General features: G+C 53.1%; 1 protein-coding gene across 2 annotated transcripts in view; it reads left to right on the forward strand.

The window, feature by feature from the left end:
- Positions 1 to 16,239, forward strand: part of ZC3H3 (zinc finger CCCH-type containing 3) — an 88,173-nt gene extending 71,934 nt beyond the window's left edge. The window contains exons 10-12 of one of the 2 annotated variants that reach the window (XM_027063720.2): positions 12,743 to 12,927; positions 13,913 to 13,979; positions 15,784 to 16,239. In XM_027063720.2, coding sequence (XP_026919521.2) covers positions 12,743 to 12,927; positions 13,913 to 13,979; positions 15,784 to 15,975 — 444 coding nt within the window. In that variant the 3' untranslated portion in view covers positions 15,976 to 16,239. Of the gene's footprint in view, positions 1 to 12,742; positions 12,928 to 13,593; positions 13,980 to 15,783 lie in introns of both variants that reach the window. The other variant, XM_027063719.2, reaches the window with a different exon arrangement.
- The last annotated feature ends 1,115 nt before the right edge of the window (positions 16,240 to 17,354 follow it).

Here is a 17,354-nt window from a genome sequence, read left to right on the forward strand (position 1 = left end):
GGTATGCACAGGTGTCTCTTGGGTAGACACCCGGGGGTGGTCTTGCTGGGCCACGTGGCGACTGCGGGTTGGACTTCCCGCGAACGTGGCCACGGCAGTCCACGTTCCGACCAGGAGCGGATGGGGGCTTCCTTCTGTCACGTCCTTGCCACCACCCGTCCCTACCTGTCCTGCGGCTTCGGCCTTGCTGATGGCGGGAGGTGGCTTCTCGCTGTGGTTGCATTTTGCGTTTTCTTGACAGCGCGTGATGCTAGACGCATCGGCCGCCCCTCCATCTGGTCTCCAACAGCTTTGACATCTGATTCGCAGAGCATACAATTCACCTATTTAAGTTACAGTGCAGTGGGTTTTAGTATGTTACATCATTCATCTTGTTTGATTGCAGTAAAATAAAGATAACATAAAATTTGCCATTTCTGTCTGTATGATTCAGTGGCATTAATCGCATTCACAGTATTGTCCAGCCGTCACCACTGTCTATTCCCAGACCTTCTCCGTCACCCCAAACAGAAACTGGAAACGTTCAGGGGTGACCCCCCCGTTACTCCCTCTGGGCCTTGGGCACTGACTAATTTACGTTTTGTCTCCGTGAATCCTCCTGTTCTCAGATACCGGATGTAAGTGGAGTCACACGGTGTGTGTCCTTTTGCGTCTGGTTTCTTTCACTTCATGTGATGTTGTCAACATTCACGCACAGTGCGGTCTGTCGGTGCTTCCCTCCTTTTCGTGACCGAGTAACATCCCAGGGACGCCTGGGCCACACCTCTGTCCATTCGTCTTGGGATGGACACTCGGGTTGTGGCTTTTGGAAACCGTCGCCGACGCCGCTGCGAATGTTGTCACGTAACGTCCATTCAGATGCCTGCTTTCGCTTCCGTTGAGCGGACCCCCAGGAGTGGAGCTGCAGGGTTATGCCGCAGTTGTGTGTTTAGCATCTTGAGGAACCGCCATACTGGTTGTGTTTTGCGTCCCTACCAGCAGTGTGTCGGGTTCTCGTTTCTTCGCATCCTCACCAAGGCTTTGTTGGCCTCACCCCTTTTCCTAAAAGCCACCTTCGTGAGTGTCTGCTTTCCCCTGGCAACTGATGATGGGGGCGTCTTGTCAGCTTGCTGACCGTTGGTGCATCTTCTTTGCAGAAACGTCCGTTCGGCTCCTTTGCCCACTTGTGAATGGGGTTGTTTGGGGTGTTTCGCTGTTGCTATGGACTTCTTTTATGTTCTGGAAATCAAACCCTTACCAGGAGAGGATTTATGACTGTTTTCTCCCATTCTGTCTTTTTATTCTCTTGACAGTATACTGTGAGGCACAAAAGTTTCTCCTTGATTGAGAACACTTTATTTTCTTCCTATTGCCTATGCTTTTGATGTCATATCCGAGTAATACTTGTCAACCTGATGTCCCTGAAGCCTCTCCCCATGTTGTTGTTGTGGTTGTAGTTGTGGTTTTTTTAATACGAGTTTAATAGTTTTAGTCTTGAAATTCAGGTGTTTGACCATTTTGAGTCCATTTTTGTGTGTAGTGTGAGATGAGGGCCCAACGTCGGTCTTCCGCTTGTGGACAGCCGTGCACCTTCCCCTTTGAGTGGTCCTGGCACCCTTGTTGACATTCAGCTCATCATATACGTGGTGGCTCGTTTCTGGGTGCTGGGTCCTGTTCCATTGGTCTCGGTGTCTGTCCTGAAGCAAGTATTTTGATTACTGTAGCTTTATAGTAATTTTCGAAGCCAGGAAATGTAAATTTCTCAATTTTGTTCTTCTTCCCCAAGATTAATTTGACCTTTTGGGGTCATTTGAGATTCCATATGAATTTTAGGATGGACTTTTCTATCTGTTTTTTAAAGACCCTTGGGGGACGCTCAGGGGGCTCAGTCAGTTGAGTGTCCAACTTTGGTTCACATCACAATCTCACAGTTCATGAGTTTGAGCCCCAGGTTGGGCTTACTGATGTCAGCGCAGAGCCCAACTTCAGATCCTCTGTCCCCCTCTTTCTCTGCCCCTCCCCTGCTCACTCTCTCTCTCAAAAATAAATAAAACATTAAAAAAAATAAATAAATTTTATAAAAGGCCTTTGGGATTTTGGTAGGGATTGCATTGTATCTGTAGATCACTCTGGGTCGTATTGTCATCTGGACAATAGGAAGGCTTCCAGTCTGTGAACATGGGATGTCTTTCCATTAACTTAGACCTTCATTAATTTCTTTCAGCAGTGTTTTGTAGTTTTTAGTGTATCTCTTGCCTCCTTGGTTAAATTTATTCCTAAGGATCTAACATTTTTTGATGTTACTGTAAATGGAAAATTGATTTTTTAATTTCCTTTTTTTAGATTGTTCCTTATAAGTGGGTAGTGATACGTTGATTTTATGTGTGTGTTGATTTTATATCCCAGAGTTTTGTTGAATGCATATATTAGCTCTTACAATTTTTTGTGGATTGTTTAGGGTTTTCTATATACACGATCATGTCATCTGCTAACAGAGATAATTTTCTTCCTTTTAAATTTAGGTTTGATATGTATATACATACACGTGTATGTGTGTTTTATTTAATTTTTATTTATTTATTTTGAGAGAGAGAGAGAAAGAGTGCATGAGTGGGGTGGAGCAGAGAGAAAAGGAGAGGGAGAGAGATAGCAAGAAAAGAGACAGAGAGAAACAGAGAGAGAAAGAGAGAGAGAATCCCAAGCAGGCTCTGTGCCATCAGCACAGAGCCCAGTGCGGGGCTCAGTCCCATGAACCATGAGATCATGCATGACCCAAGCCAGAATCAAAAGTTGGATGCTTAACCAACTGAACCACCCAGGCATCCCTATGTTTTTAATATTTATTTAGCCTAATTGCTCTGGCTAGAATTTCTAGCACTGTGTTAGATAAACGTGGCAAAAGGGGGCATCCCTGTCTTGTTCTTCATCTTAAAGGAAAAGCTTTCAGTCTTTCAGCAGTTAGTACGATGGTAGCTGTGGGCTTTCGGGTATGATTCTTATCCTGTTGAGGAGGTTCCTTTTCTAGTCCTAGTTTCTGTGATGTTTTTATTATAAAAGGTGTTGAATCTTGGATCTTTTTTGAACCAATTGAGATGATCATGTGGTTTTCTTCTTCCTAAATTCTACCAAAGTAGCCAATCAGGCATACCGACCCCCTCTAATCAGTTACATTGGCTGGTTTTTGTATGTTGAGCATCCCACTGCTGAATTCAGCTTTCTAGTATTTTGTTGACGATTTTTGTATCTGTATTTGTGACGAGCATTGATCTGTGGCTTTCTTTCTTGTGGTATTTTTGTCTGGTTGTGGTATCAGGGTAAAGCTAGCTTCACAGATTGTTTGGCTGTTTGTTGTTAGGAAGAATTCCTTACTCTTCCGTTTTTTGGAAGAATTTGAGAAAAGTAAGTGTTGGTTCTTCTTCACATGTTTAGTAGAATTCACCAGGGAAGCCCTCTGGTCTTGGGCTTCTCTTTATTGGGAGGGTTTTGATTACTGATTCGATCTCCTTACTATATATAGAGCTAGTCAGATTTTCTTTTTCTTCTTGAGTCAGTTTTGGTGATTGTGTATTTCTAGGAATTGGTCCATCTCATCTAAGTTGTGAAAATTACATGTGTAGGGTTGTTCGAAGTATGCCCTAATTATCCTTCTGATGTCTGCAGGGTCTGTAGTGATCCCTGTTAATTCCTGATATTGGAAATTTGTGACTTTTATCTTTTTTCTTTGCTTTGCCAGAGGTTTGTCAATATTATTGATCTTTTTAAAGAGCCAGCTCTTTGTTTCATTGATTTCTCTCTTATTTTTTTTTTTTTTCTTTTTGGTTTTATTGACTTCTGTTCTTATCATTACTGTTTCTTTCTGTTGCTTTGGTTCTATTTTGCTCTTTTCCCCCCCTAGGGTCTGACGGTGGGAGTTAGACTATTGATTTGAAATTTTTCCTTTTTTTTATGTTTGTTGATTTTTGAGAGAGAAAAGAGCAGGGGTGGGGCAGAGAGAGAGGGAGACAGAGGATATGAAGCGGGCTCTGCACTGACAGCACAGAGCCCAACGTGGGCTCAAACTCACGAACCATGAGATCATGACCTGAGCTGGTGCCCCTGGAATTTTTCCTCTTGTATATGAATTTAGCTAGCTGAATCCTACCAATTTTGAGATGTATTTTCATTTAGTTCTGGTTGTTTCTTGTTTGTTGTTTTTTTCGTTTTTGTCCACCGCACCCCCCCACCGCCACCGCCGCCACCACCTCGAGACTTTCTTTTTGATCCACAGATTATTGTTTTATTTCCAAGTGTTTGGAGATTTTCCTAATATCTTTCTGTCATTTTTTTTGTTTTTTTTTTTGAAGTTTATTTATCTATTTTGAGAGGGAGAGAGAGAGAGCACGTGGGGTAGGGGCAGAGAGAGAGAGAGAGGGAGAGAAGCTTCCAAGGAGGCTCTGCACTGACACAGTGCAGAGCCCAAAGCAGGGCTTGAACTCATGAACCATGACATCATGACCTGAGCCCAAATCAAGAGTTGGCTGCTTAACTTACTGAGCCACCCAGGTGCCCCTCTGTCATTGAGTTTTAATTTGAGTCTGTAGTGGTAAAGGATACACTGTATGATTTTAATTCTTTTAAGTTTCTTGGACCTTGTTGTATAGGCCCAGGATATGCTTTATCTTAGTATATATTCTGTGAGCACTTGAAAAGAATATGTATTCCAGTCTCGTTGAGTGAAGTGGAGAGTTTTATAAATGGCGATTAGATTTTGCTGGTGAAAGGCACTTTTGAGTTCTTCTATGTCCTTGCTGACTTTCCATTAATTGTTGGAAGACTGATGTTGAAGTCACCATCTGTCATTTTGGCTTTGTCTCTCCTTTCATATCTATCAGTTTTTATTAAATGTATTTTATAGGGGCACCTGGGATGGCTCAGTCGGTTAAGCGTCCGACTTCAGCTCAGGTCATGATCTCGTGGTTTGTGAGTTCGAGCCCCACATCGGGCTTTGTGCTGACAGCTCAGAGTCTGGAGCCTGCCTTGGATTCTCTGTCTCCGTCTTTCACTGCCCCTCCCCAACTTGTGCTCTGTCTCGCTTTCTCAAAAATAAAATAGAATAGAATAGAATAGAATAGAATAGAATAGAATAGAATAGAATAAAAAAATGTAAAACTTTCTGAGGGTTTTAACAACAAAAAAAATGTATCTTATAGCTCTTTTATTTGGTGCATGTAAATTTAGGATTGCTATGTCTTCTTGTTGGATTGATGCTTTTATCAGTATAAAATGTGTCTCTCTGGGGTGACTGGCTCAGTCGGTAGAACATGTGACTCTTGATCTCAGAGCCAACCGTTGATCTCAGGGTCGACTCTTGATCTCAGGGTTGTTGAGTTCAAGCCCCGCATTGGACATGGCATAAAAACATGTCTCTCTGTGATTTTCTTTACTCTAAAGTCTGCTTCAGGTGGTATTCATGTGGCCACTCCTGCTATCTTTTGATCCATGTTTGCACGATATACCTTTTTCCATCCTTTTACCTTAAGCTTACCTATAGTATTGTATTTGAAGTAACTTTCTTATAAACAGCAGATAATTGGGTCATGTTTTAAAATTTACTCTGCCAATCTTTTAATTTGTATATTTAGGCCATTTACACTTAATGTGATTATTGCTATGGTAGGGCTTCAGTCTGCAATTTGACTTCTGTTGGTTTCTGTTTTTTGTTCTACTTTTTCATTTCTGTCTTTTTATGGGTTACTGGAACAATTTTAGAATTTTGTTTTGATTTATCAAAGTATCAAGTGTGTACATCTTTCTGTAGCTTTTTTAGTGGCTGCACTAGGCATTGTGTTGTGTATCCATAACTTATCACAGTCTACTGGTGTAGAAACCTCACCTTCCTTTATGTCCTTTACCCTTCCCGTCTGTAACCACCTTACATATGTCCTCTATAGACATTTAGAACCACAACAGACACTGATAATTTTTGCTTCCGTAATCAAACATAATTCAGGAGACTCGAGGAAAGTCTGGTATGTTTACCTGTGGTTTGGTTATCTTGGCCTGCCTTCCTGTCGCTCCAAGGCTTGTCTTTTATCGTCTCCTTTCTGTTTAGAGAACGTCTATAGTCATGTTTAGGGCAGATCTGCTGGTGACAAATTTTCTTGGTTTTCCTTCATCTGAGAATGTCTGGATTTCCCCCACATTCTTGAAGGCTATTTTTGCTGAATATGAGATTCTGAGCTGATAGTTCTGCCCCTTCAGCTCTTGTAAATGTTATACCACCTCCTCTGGCCTCCATGGTGCTTTAGGAGAAATCACTGTCATTTGAACTTTCCTGCACAGGTGAAGAAGTGTCATTTCTCTCTGGCTGCTTGGAGGATTCTTCATAGCTTTTACAAGTTTGACTATGATGCAGGGTTTCGTGGATTTCTTTGCTTTTTACTGATTGGGGTTCGCTCAGCTTTCTGAATCTGTAGGCTTATGGTTTTTGCCAAGTTTGGGACATTTTCAGCCATTACTCTTGAGTTCTTTCTTCTTCCCTTCCACAGCTCTGGGTGCATGAGAGTTGTGTTCCCACAGGCCCTTGAGGCACCATCCATGTTTTAAAGTTTGCTCTGTGTCACTCAGATTGGTTAATTTCTGTTGCTCTGTCTTCTGATTCACTGACTCTTTCCTCTGTGCCTCCCTTCTGCTGTTGAGCCCATACAGGAGTCTTTTTTATTTCGGTTATTGTGCTTTTCAGTTCTAAAATTTCATTTGGTCCTATCTTACATCTTCTTTTTCTTAGTTGAGACATTCTGTATTGTCATCGTTTCCAGCATGTCTTTAATTGCTTGTTGAAACACGTTTATGAGGGTGCCTGGCGGGGTCAGTCGGTGGAGCGTGTGACTCGATCTTGGGGTCATGAGTTCGAGCCCTACGTTGGATGTAGAGATTACTTAAAAATAAAATCTTAAAAATAAAGAAAAGAAACACATTTATCATGCTCCTTTAAACTCTTCGTCAGATAAGCCCAACACCTCTGCAGTCTCATGCCGACAGGCGCTGATTGTCTGCAATTGAATTCCATTCAGTCTGAGGTCTTACCTTTTTCCAGTATGCTGAGTCCTTTTCTGTTGAAACCTGGACATGTTGGCTGTTACAGGGGTCTGGATCTTGTTTAAACCTTCTGTTTCAGCCGGCTTCCTGCGACACCAGGGGTGGGATGGGAGTGGAGGTGGTGACGCACCCCTGCCAAGTACAGATGGAAATCCAGGTTCCCACTTGACCTCCACTGGGAGGGGAAAGGGCCCCGCAGCCCCGATTCTTCAGGGCCTACTCTGGCCCCACCCCAGCAAGGCAGGAAGGAAATCCTGGATCCGAGGGTCCGTGGGCCCCCAACAGCCTTCTGTCCACCTTCAGAGTCTTCCTGTCCTTGTCACATGTGTAGACGTCAGAGCCCAGCACAGACAGTCATTTACCGTGTTGAATAAACTTGTCGTTTGTAGTAATTGTGGATGTACCCAAAAGCTGCAGAGATGGTGCAGAATCCCCACACACCCTTCCCCCGGCCCCCTGCTCTGAACCTTCACCACAACCAGCACCCAGCCATCAAAACTAGAGAAGTAACACTGGGCGTATTGCTCCCGGCTTGAGTCCAGGCTCTGATTGCACCTTACCCGGTCTTCCACAATTTCCATTTTCTGTTCTAGGATATCACATTGGATTCAGTCACCAATTTGGGGGTGAATGACTGAGTGAATGAGGCAGACCTTAACCTAAATAGCCAGGGAACGGATGAGGTAGATGCCTTCGGGAAGGTACAGCGAGAAGGAGGGGTGGAGAGGGAGGGGAGTGTGGGACTGTCTCCAAGGTGGGGAAGGGGTGGCTTTGGTTCTGGAGGGTGGGAGGGAAGCCGGTGAGTCACTGGGGACAGGACTGATGAGCCGGTTCTTTGGTGTTGCTGGCGGTGGAGGTGGGACCCGGCCCCCTGGAGAGCGGGGGTGGCAGTCTGAGGACGGAGATGGGCTGGCACGACCCAGGAGGGGTGGGAAGGCTGGTGGCTGCCGTGGACGAGCTAGGTGGCAGATTTGGGCCGAGACAGCCCACCCGAGTCCTGTCCCTCCCGCACCAGCTCTTCTGTGGTCCTGTCTGGCCTGGAGCAGGCAGCCGGTGGGGCCGGGGCCTGGGAAGGGAGCAGGGACCGAGGGAGCCCCTCGGTGACTGTGGGGGCAAGCACGGGTGGGCAGTGCGGTCGGTCCTGGCCTCTCATGGCCTCACCCCTGTGAAATGGAATGTGCTTCACCGAAGGCAGGCTGGCGTGACGCAGGCTCCGCCTCCGGCCCGCGGGGATCGGGGCTGTAGCGCGTCACTGGCAAGGCCCCGGCCCGGGTCTGGAGGGCACTGGTCTGCTGTGGTGGACAACTGAGATGGCTTCCCGGCGACTTCTGCCCGTTCACACTCGTAGACCAGTTTTCTTGCCCGCACTTGGTGACGTTCAACCTCTGTTTTTCTTTTTGACCATTTGAAGGACAAAAGGTTACCTCATTGCATTTTTTAATTTGCCTTTACTGGATTTGATGAGGCAAAATGCCTTCCCTGTGTTTGAACCTTTTCTGCCTCCCTTTCTGAAAACTAGGTGGGGTTTTGTTGGGGTTTTTTAAATTTTTAATTTCTCTTTAAATGTCTATTTTATTTTTTGAGAGAGAGAGGGAGAGAGAGCACAAACGGGAGGGGCAGAGAGAGAAGGAGACACAGAATCCGAAGCAGGCTCCAGGCTCTGAGCTGTCAGCACAGAGCCCGATGCGGGGCTCGAACTCACAGACAGCGACATCATGACCTGAGCCGAAGTCAGACGCTCAACCGACTGAGCCACCCAGGCGCCCCCTGTTTTTTTTGTTGTTTTTTTTTTTTTTTAAGTGAGGGTGGGGACGTTTTTCCTCTGGGTTGGTTTCCTCTTGTGGATTCACAGGAAATTTATAAAATCTAAATATGAACATAAAAATACATAAATATGAAACATTCTGGACGTTAATCTTTTGTCAGTCATATAAATGGCAATTCTCTTCTTTGTAATTAATTTTTTTCCTTTTTTGTGGTGTTATTTTGAAGAACAAAAGTTCTTAATTTTAATGGAAATGACTTTATCGGTGGTGAAGGTTTGCACATCTGTGTCTTGCGGGAGAAATTCTCCTCCTTCCCCGAGCCCCTAGGCCGGCCTTTCACATGTGGGCCCGGCCCCTTTAGTCCCGCCCGGGACAGCTGTGCTGTAGGGTCGGGCCCAGGGCCGTCTGTCCCTGTCCCCGGGGTCTGCAGGCCGCGCCGCGAGGTGGGCTCCCTGCCCTGTTCCTTATGTACCCTTGAGCCGGCTGGTGCTCCGGGATCACTTGAACTTCGCGGTAATTCCTGGTCATAGATTCTTTCACCTTGTTCTTCTCCACAGCTGTTTTCACTCTCCTTGCCCTTTATCCTTCCAGAAATATATTGTAGATCCAATGTAGGTTAAAAAAATAAAATAAAAAGTTGGAATTTTTATGGAGATTGTCCTGAATCTCTGTCTCGGTTTGGTGGGAATTGGCCCTTGTCTGCCCGCCTGTGAGTGAGCCGGGCATCTGGCTCTTATGTAGGCCACTCGTGTGCTGCCTTTTACTGAAGTTCTTCTGTACCTTTGTTAGATTTATTTGTCACTTTTATTATTTTTATAAGTAACAAATTAAAAATTCTTATTTTCTGAACGTTCATGGGTATCTAGACGTGGAATTCTTTATATTCATTTTGTTTCCAGGAACCTTGCTGAACTGTATTAGTGATTGTTATAATTTATCCATAGATTCTTTTGGGTTTTCCTAAAGAAATGTATCTTCTGCAAATAATGGCCATTTCTTCCCGCCTTTGAGTTCAAACGTCTTTTCTTTCTTTTTCTTGTCTCTACTCTGGCTATGACCCCAGCACAATGTACCAGTGATGGGAGTGGGCTTCCACCCTTTCCCTGTGACAAGTGATGCTTTTGGAACATTCTTCTCAGAAACCCTTTGTATTAAGCTAAGAAAGTACCATCCAATCAGTAATCTGTTAAACTTTGAATTCATGCTGGATTTATTAAATACTTCTTGTAGCTGTTGAGGTGATCATATGATCCCATGTGTGGAGTCTGTTAATGTGCAAAATTCTGCTTGTTGATTTTCTAATGTTAAACTAACCTTGCATCCTTGAGGCACACTCGTCTTAGTCCTGGTCTGTTAGTCGGGATACACTAACGGCAGGACTCCCATTTGTTTATAATGTGTGTGTGACCTTTGAACCCTCAGGCATGAGTGCAAATGGCCTCTGTGATCTCATCCGGTCAGGTTTTGTTTTTAGGAGTGCCCCAGCCCTGTCACCGGGTTGAGGAGTGTCCTCTCATCCCTGTTCTGTGGACCAGTTCCTGCAGGGTTGGGTAGTACACTGAATATTGGTAGAACTTCCAGGAAAACCCTGGGCTGGAACTTGCTTTATTTTTTAACTACTGGTTCACATGCCTTTATGGCCATAGGAGTATTTGTCCAGGTTTTATTTTTTTCTTGACAGTTTTTCTGGAATTTGTCAGTTTCATCTGTGTTTTCAAGTTCATTCGTGTAAAGTTTCTTCTTGATGTTGTATTGGTAGCGTTTTGTTGTTCAGCACGGTCACCAGCTACGGCCCGTTTGTCCTTCGTTGTGTTCTGTGCTGGCCTCTTCGTCTCCCAGTCCGTCTTGTTGGACAAATTGATTCATTTCTTCAGAGAACCAACTCTCGGCTCTCCTGGGTTTGCCCCTCTTTTGGTATTTCTTTCCTTTCTGTTTTTACCTTCTGTTTCCTTCCCTCTGCTGGGTTTGGGCCATTCTGCTGTCCCCCCGTGTCGAGCAGGAGCCTCTCTGCCGACAGAAGCCTGCAGGCTGCGACCTGTCTCCCGGCGCGGGAGCTGCTCCTGACGCGTGGCTCAGTACTGGCGCCCAGTTCTCACCGTTACCTCATTTCTGTGATTCCTTGTTTGACCCGTGGAGAATTTAGTAGCGTGTTTCTTCATTTCCAGGCCTTTGGGGGGTTTTCTGGGGCCCCTGCGTGGTTGTTTGGCTTTGCTCCCACACCTGTGGGCTTCGTCTGGACGAAGACGTCCTGCCTTTGAAATTGGAGGCTCCGTTTGTGTCCAGTGTGTTTCTGAGTCGCTTTTTGTCCATCATTTTCCTTTCTTGACGGCCTGTGGATGGTTTGGGAACATTCTGTACCTTCGACCCTCGACGTGTGGCTGTCCCAGGGAGGGGGCCAGCTCAGACCAGCACCATCCAGTAGGCCAGATGTGAGCCACACGTGAGATTCTGAGTTTCCTTGTGGCCACCTTAGAAGAGTAAACGCAGAGCAGGTGAAATGAATTGTATTAACCCGACCCATCACACCTTTCACCGCACAGTCACGGAGGAGACATCGGTGTGGCCTTTTACGTTCGTCCTCGTCTGCCGAGCCCGCAGCACCGCCGTGGCTCGGAGCCTCCGCGTGGCTCGTGGTCTACACATGGGACAGCATGGGCCCAGCCGGCCGCCCCCCGATATGCACTCGGCATCCGGGTCATCTCTTGTCCGGTGCCAGGCTCTCTCCACCCACCACTCCCCTGCAGAAGGGCCCGCCGCCCGCCCTTGCCCTGGTACACCAGTGCCCTGTACTCTCCTGGTCTTAGAGTGGAACCCACGGCGGCGGGGCCCCTGCGTCTCAGGACCCTGTGTCCTGAAAGCAAGCGAGCACACATCAGCCTTCTCTCGGGGGCAGGGGGGGCTAGCTGGGAGGGGGGTGCAAGTGTGCGTTTGGGGGTCCTGCTGCCCAGATGGCCCCACCAGCTCCGGCCCCCTGGCATGAGCGTGAGGGGCTTCCAGTCCATTGGTGGCAGCCGAGGGGCAGGTATGGGGCCTGAATGGGGCCAGTGCCCAGATTGTGCTCAGAGAACGGGCACGCACTCCGCGGGGTCCTCAGCCAGGCTCTTTGTCCTGGGTGCTGGGAGCAGGGCCCAGGTCCAGGGCTCCGGGGACGGGCTTCCAAGAGGCAGGTTTCAGAGCTGTTGCCACATATTTCCAAGTGGTTCAGCCAGCACACAGCCTCCCGGACTGGGTGTGAGCACTGCGGCCTGGCTGCTTGAAACTTGGCTCTGGGCGGATTGGCGGGGCCCCTGCAGTGGGTCCTGTCAGGACAGTGTCTCTCCCGGTGGCTGGTCCAACACGAGGGACACTTGCTACATTCCACACACACACACACCCCCATTGTGCCCCCTAAGACTGGCCATGGGCAGGGGCTTCCTGGCTCCCTGTGGGCCTGGTGGGCGGAGCTGAGGCCCCGTGCTGCACGGAGCACCTGCTGGATGGCGCGTCCCAAGCCGGGTATAATTAGCCGCCGTGACAGGTGGGGTGGATCGGGTGTGCGGCTGGCCTCGGCCGACCTGGGCACCCCTGGGCTTGGAGCCTAAACCCCATGCATAAGGTCCTCCACGCATTGAGCCTCCCCCCACGTCTCCATCTTCAGCCAGGATGGGGTGCTGCGGTCCAGAGAGGGGATTAGTGGCCTGAGAATTCCTACACCAGCCTAGGAGACCCCTGGGCCAGCCCGGTCCCTGCCGTCAGTCCAGCCCAGGGCCCTTCTGATCACCCAGGGGGCACGGGTGGGTGGGGGTGCAGGCTGCTCTGGCCTGGGGGTTTCAGCCTTCCAACAGGAAGTCTCTGGCCCTGGGGGACTGAGCAGGCAGGGCTGTCCCGCCTGGTGCAGAGGCCTTGACCTGCTCACCCGGCTGCCCTCTTCCCCCCCGCAGTGCAAGAAGAAGCACACGCTGCTGTGCCCCGACTTCTCTCGCAGGGGCGTCTGCCCCCGGGGCGCCCAGTGCCAGCTGCTCCACCGCAACCAGAAGCGCCCTGGCCGGCGGGCGGCCTCAGCCCCGGCCCCGGAGCCCAGCAGCGCGTCACCCAAGAGCAAGGCCGCCTCCAGCCACGGACCCAGGTGACGGGGCCAGTGGGTGCTGTGTGTGTAAGCTTGGGACAGTGGGGGGGGGGGGGGGGGCGGGGAGGGGGGTTCCGGAAGCAGTCCCTCCCCACGCTGGGAGACCATCCTCACGGGGAGACCCTACACCCCATCCCAGCTCTTAGAGCTTCAGACCCAAAAAAAACCTCAGTTCAAAGTTGAGGATCCAGTGACCTCCAGAGGTGCCCCACCCTACACCTCCAGGCTGGACAGAGCCAAGGACATCCCTGGCCCGGACCAGCCTATGTGGGAATGCCCAGTCCCTGTCCCATGGAGGAAGGTGGCGGCTTCTCAGCTACCCACTCCCACTCCCTTTTCTTCCCAGGAAAGGGAAGATTCTGGGTGATACTCGTGGCTGGGGCCCCACGTGCTCACCTGTCCCGTGAGTGGACTGTGGCAGGTGAGGGCAGGGTCAGTGGGAACCGGGGCTCACCGGCCAGGCTCACCCCAGCTGCCTCAGGCCAGAGGCCCCTTGTCGTCACCGGCCGGTCCTCTGGGGCCGAGGGCTGGCCTCAGACCTGGATGGCGATGCCCGGTGGCTGCTGGGACAGGTGCCGCATAGCTGGTCGGCTAGTGCCCTCAGGACTCCAGCCCTGCCGGGCGGCCACCCACCCTCACACTTCTGCTCCCCTTCCTTTCCCACAGGAAGTCCTCGGCTGCCCAGCGCCCCACCAGACAGACGCCCAGCTCCCCCACCTCCGTGGCTGCTGGCTCAGCCTCCCCTCCCTCCTCCCCAAGGGTGTTAGCTGCAGCCTCGGGCTCTCCCCTGTCAGCAAAGCCTCCCTCCTCCCCCTCCCCTTCCTCCACCCCCTCCTCTTCCTCCCCCCTCTCCCCCTCCTCCCCCACCCCTCCTTCCCCCTCCCTGTCCTTGGACCAAGAGGAGCTGTCTCTCCGGGAGGAGGCTGCCTCTGCGGCGACGAGCTCCAGCAGCCTCTCCAAGCTGCCTTCCTTCATCTCCCTGCAGTCCTCGCCGAGCCCAGGAGGCCAGCCCAGGGCCCGGACCCCCAGGAGCCCCCCAACTAAGGACTCAGGTAGGCAGCCTGGCCCCTTGAAGCCCGGCGTGGCACGGCCGGGGGCTCTTTTTCAGTGCTCCCCATAGCCCCACCGGGTCAGGACTCCCAGGTGGGGCCCGGATGGTTCGTGAGCGCCCCGCACGGGCTGGGCGCTGATGGTGCCGCGTCCGCCCCCCCTCCCCCCCCACCCCACCCCCCGCTGGCAGGGGTGCGCCTCGGGCCCACGGGGACAGAGCTGGCCAAGGTGTGAGCGCAGTGGCGGCCGCCCGCACAGGCCACCCCAGCCGAGGGCTGATTTAATTAGAAAGCGCCCATTTCTGTTAATTTGTTCTGGAAGATCACCGCACACTCCTGGAGAGAACAGATGTTCCCTCTCCCCCGATGAACGTTTGGGGCTTGGTAAATGGCTCCACTCAGCCTTGTTTAGGAGAGAAAAGAGGATTTTATGGCTGCAAACGACCCTTTCTGTAAACATTTTACAGCTCTCCGCGCGTTTGAGTGACGATAAACCCCACGCAGCTCGGCGGGCTGCAAATTTGCGACCATACGGCCATCATTTTATTGTCATATTTCACGGTCGTAACGTTAATGGAAGATGCTTGCCGCAGCCTTCCCTAACGGCCCCGCTGAGCACGCTCAAACGCCTGCCTCCGAGGGGCCGGGACCCGCGGTGCCTGTGTACAGCCCCCCGCCTCGGGGCCGCAGAGCCTCGGCCAGGCCCTCCACCTGCCCGCCTGGGACCAGGGCACCAGCACCTTCCGTCCGGGTGGGCCTCCCTGGGGTGGGGACGGGGCGGATGGGGGCCCTGAGGCAGCCAAGCCCAGTGCCAGTGGAGGCTGGCCCGGGAGAGGCCGCAGAGACTCCCGCTGGCCTCGGAGGCCCCATCAGCCTTCATTTCCTGCCCGGGCCTCCCCCACCCTGGCCGGGGCCGGAGCTAGAGGGGCAGGCGGAGGCAGGCCCAGGCTGGCTGGCTGCACCTACTCAAGCAGTCACCCAGTAGGGGTGAGGCCTGTGGGCAGAGGCCAGTGCAGTGTGCAGGCCTGGAGCCCCGGCTGGGTGGGCTTGGCTTCTGGGCTCTGGCTCGGCCCAGCCGGTGACTGGAGTCCTCAGCCCTGAGTGGGGGCCCAGGAGGAGAGGCGGGCTCCCAGGGGCACATAGAGAGTGCCGTGCCTGTGGGCAGCCACATGGAGGCGCCCGTGGGCAGGGGGGGATGCCAGCCTGAGCCGGGGCCTGGAGCCCTCATAACAGAGGCGGGCACTGACTCCCAGGGAGCGCGGGGCACACAGGGTAGGGACCCCCGCGGACGTGACCTGACCGTCTGCCCCCAGGCCCTGTCACCGCACCGGGGACCCAGGTCCCTTCCCCCCTGCTCAGCCGACCGTTCACACGTGTGACTTTTGAGGTTGAAGGCACAGCTCAGCCTCCACGTGTGCGTCTGGCAGCCGTGTTGCAGGTGGGAGGGGAGCCGTGGGTCTCGGAGTCTGGCGCAGGCGGCGTGCACCTGGTATTTATAGCTCAGCCGGCAGATCGCTGTGGCTCCTGCCTGGGACCCGGCCTGCGCACCGCGAGGCTGCCTGCCCCCAGGGTGGGCGGGGCCGCCGGACCGCAGGGTGGGCGGGGCCGGGCGGCAGCCTGATCGGAGCCGCTTGCCCTCGTCGCCCTCGTTCACAGCCCCGCTGTGCAGGCCGTGCAGGCCGGGGCTTGATGGAGTCGCCCCCCTCCTGACCCAGAAGCTTTGGCGGGAGGGGCATTCCTCCCCGGCTGCGGGGGGTGGGGGTGGGGGGGCGGTCCTGGCACCTGACCTTTGCCCTTCTCGGAACAGGGAAAACTCTGCACATCAAACCCCGTCTGTGAGGGCCCAGGGGGCCAGCCCGCGCCTACCTCAGCCCCTCGTTCCTGGAGAGGAAGGAGGCTCCGCCTGCCACCGCCCCAGAGGAGGGGCCACCTGCCACGGAGCCCCACCCTGGGGCCCCGGGGTCCCTGCTCTGCCTGCCTGGCTCCCGGCCTTCTGTGACCAGTGCGTGCCCAGGGGCTCACCTTCTCCCCTGGGCGGGGCCCTGCCCTGCCACCCCTCCGCACACTCACCTTCCCACCCCTGGGCCCTCAGCCTCGCACCCGGGTTGGACCCCGACCCCCAGCCCAGAGGGGTGCCGGGCAGGGCTCGCCGCCGGGCCTGTGCCTGCTGTGGGTGCGGCAGCCGCCGCGCAGCACGCCCTAGCCCTCCCCCGGGACTCCCCGGTGGGTGTTTTGTGTTCAGCAATAAAGGTCCTGTCCTGTGTCTGCTTGCCTGTTCTGGCTGCTGTCACGTGTCACGCCGCCACTCGGCCTTGCCTCGCACCAGCGCAGATGGACGGCATTGGGCCCCGGGGGCCGGATTTTGAGGGGCTGGCCACAGACTCCTGGCAGCTACGGGGCCTGTGGGCAGGAATGCCTGCCCTCCTCCCCGCCTCCCTGAAATGGCTCCCTGAAGTGGCTCAGAGGGTCAGGGACAGCCTCTCCCCTGTGGCCAAGCCAGCGTGATTTGTGGTGAGGAGAGGCCCTGGAGGGAGCCCTGGGGACGTGTTGGATGCAACAGGCTGGGGCCAGGGTCCCCAAGCCCAGGTCCCCCCCCCCCCCCCCCCCGGCCCCTGCCCTGGGTGTCTCAGGACAGTGGCTGGGCCGAGGCAGGGGCTGGAGGGCAGACCGGGGTGGCCTGAGCCATGAAGCAGCTTGTCCAGGCTCACCCCTCCCATGCCACAAGTGTCTGTGCTTCTGGAGGGAGTCGGGGCCTCCTGGCGGGCGGTCGTAGCCTCAGTTCAAGGGCCTGGGATGGAGTCTGGTCTGACAAGGATCGAGGGGCACAGAGCCATTCAGGGTGTTTCCCCGGCCGCTCCGGGGCTGGCCGCCACGCTCCTCCCTCAGTCGCTGCTGCCCCGGTGGCCTCGGCCTGGAGCACCCACGAGGTGGCGGTGAGGATCGGAGTGGGGGGGCTCCTGCTCTCCACCAGTCCCCGTCTGTGAGCTGTGCCAGCCCCAGAGGTGAGGAGGACCAGGGCTGTTCAGGGCAAGGCACCTGGTCAGTCGGACAGAACAAGAGTTTGACGTCCTTGGAACCCCACGCAGCTGTCCCTGAGGCTCCTGGGCCCCGCTGCAGCCGATGCAGCAGGGCGTGGATTCTGGGTTACACCTGGCCAGAAAGAAAGCGACTCCCCATCAGTAAACGGCGGAGTCCCCACTGCGGGCCGGCTCTCTGCTCCAGCCACCCCTCGGGGTGCATCCGTGTCAGCCTCGGCCCGGGCCCTCGCAGGAGCAGGGCGGATGATGCAGTGGGGGCCAGAGTCCGGGCTTGGTACCGACAGTGGGGAGACCGCAGAACCGGGGGCGCCAGCCTGGGACCGTGGCAGTCCCGGGGGCT

Source organism: Acinonyx jubatus, chromosome F2, assembly GCF_027475565.1.
Source record: "Acinonyx jubatus isolate Ajub_Pintada_27869175 chromosome F2, VMU_Ajub_asm_v1.0, whole genome shotgun sequence".
NCBI classification, from domain to species: domain Eukaryota; kingdom Metazoa; phylum Chordata; class Mammalia; order Carnivora; family Felidae; genus Acinonyx; species Acinonyx jubatus.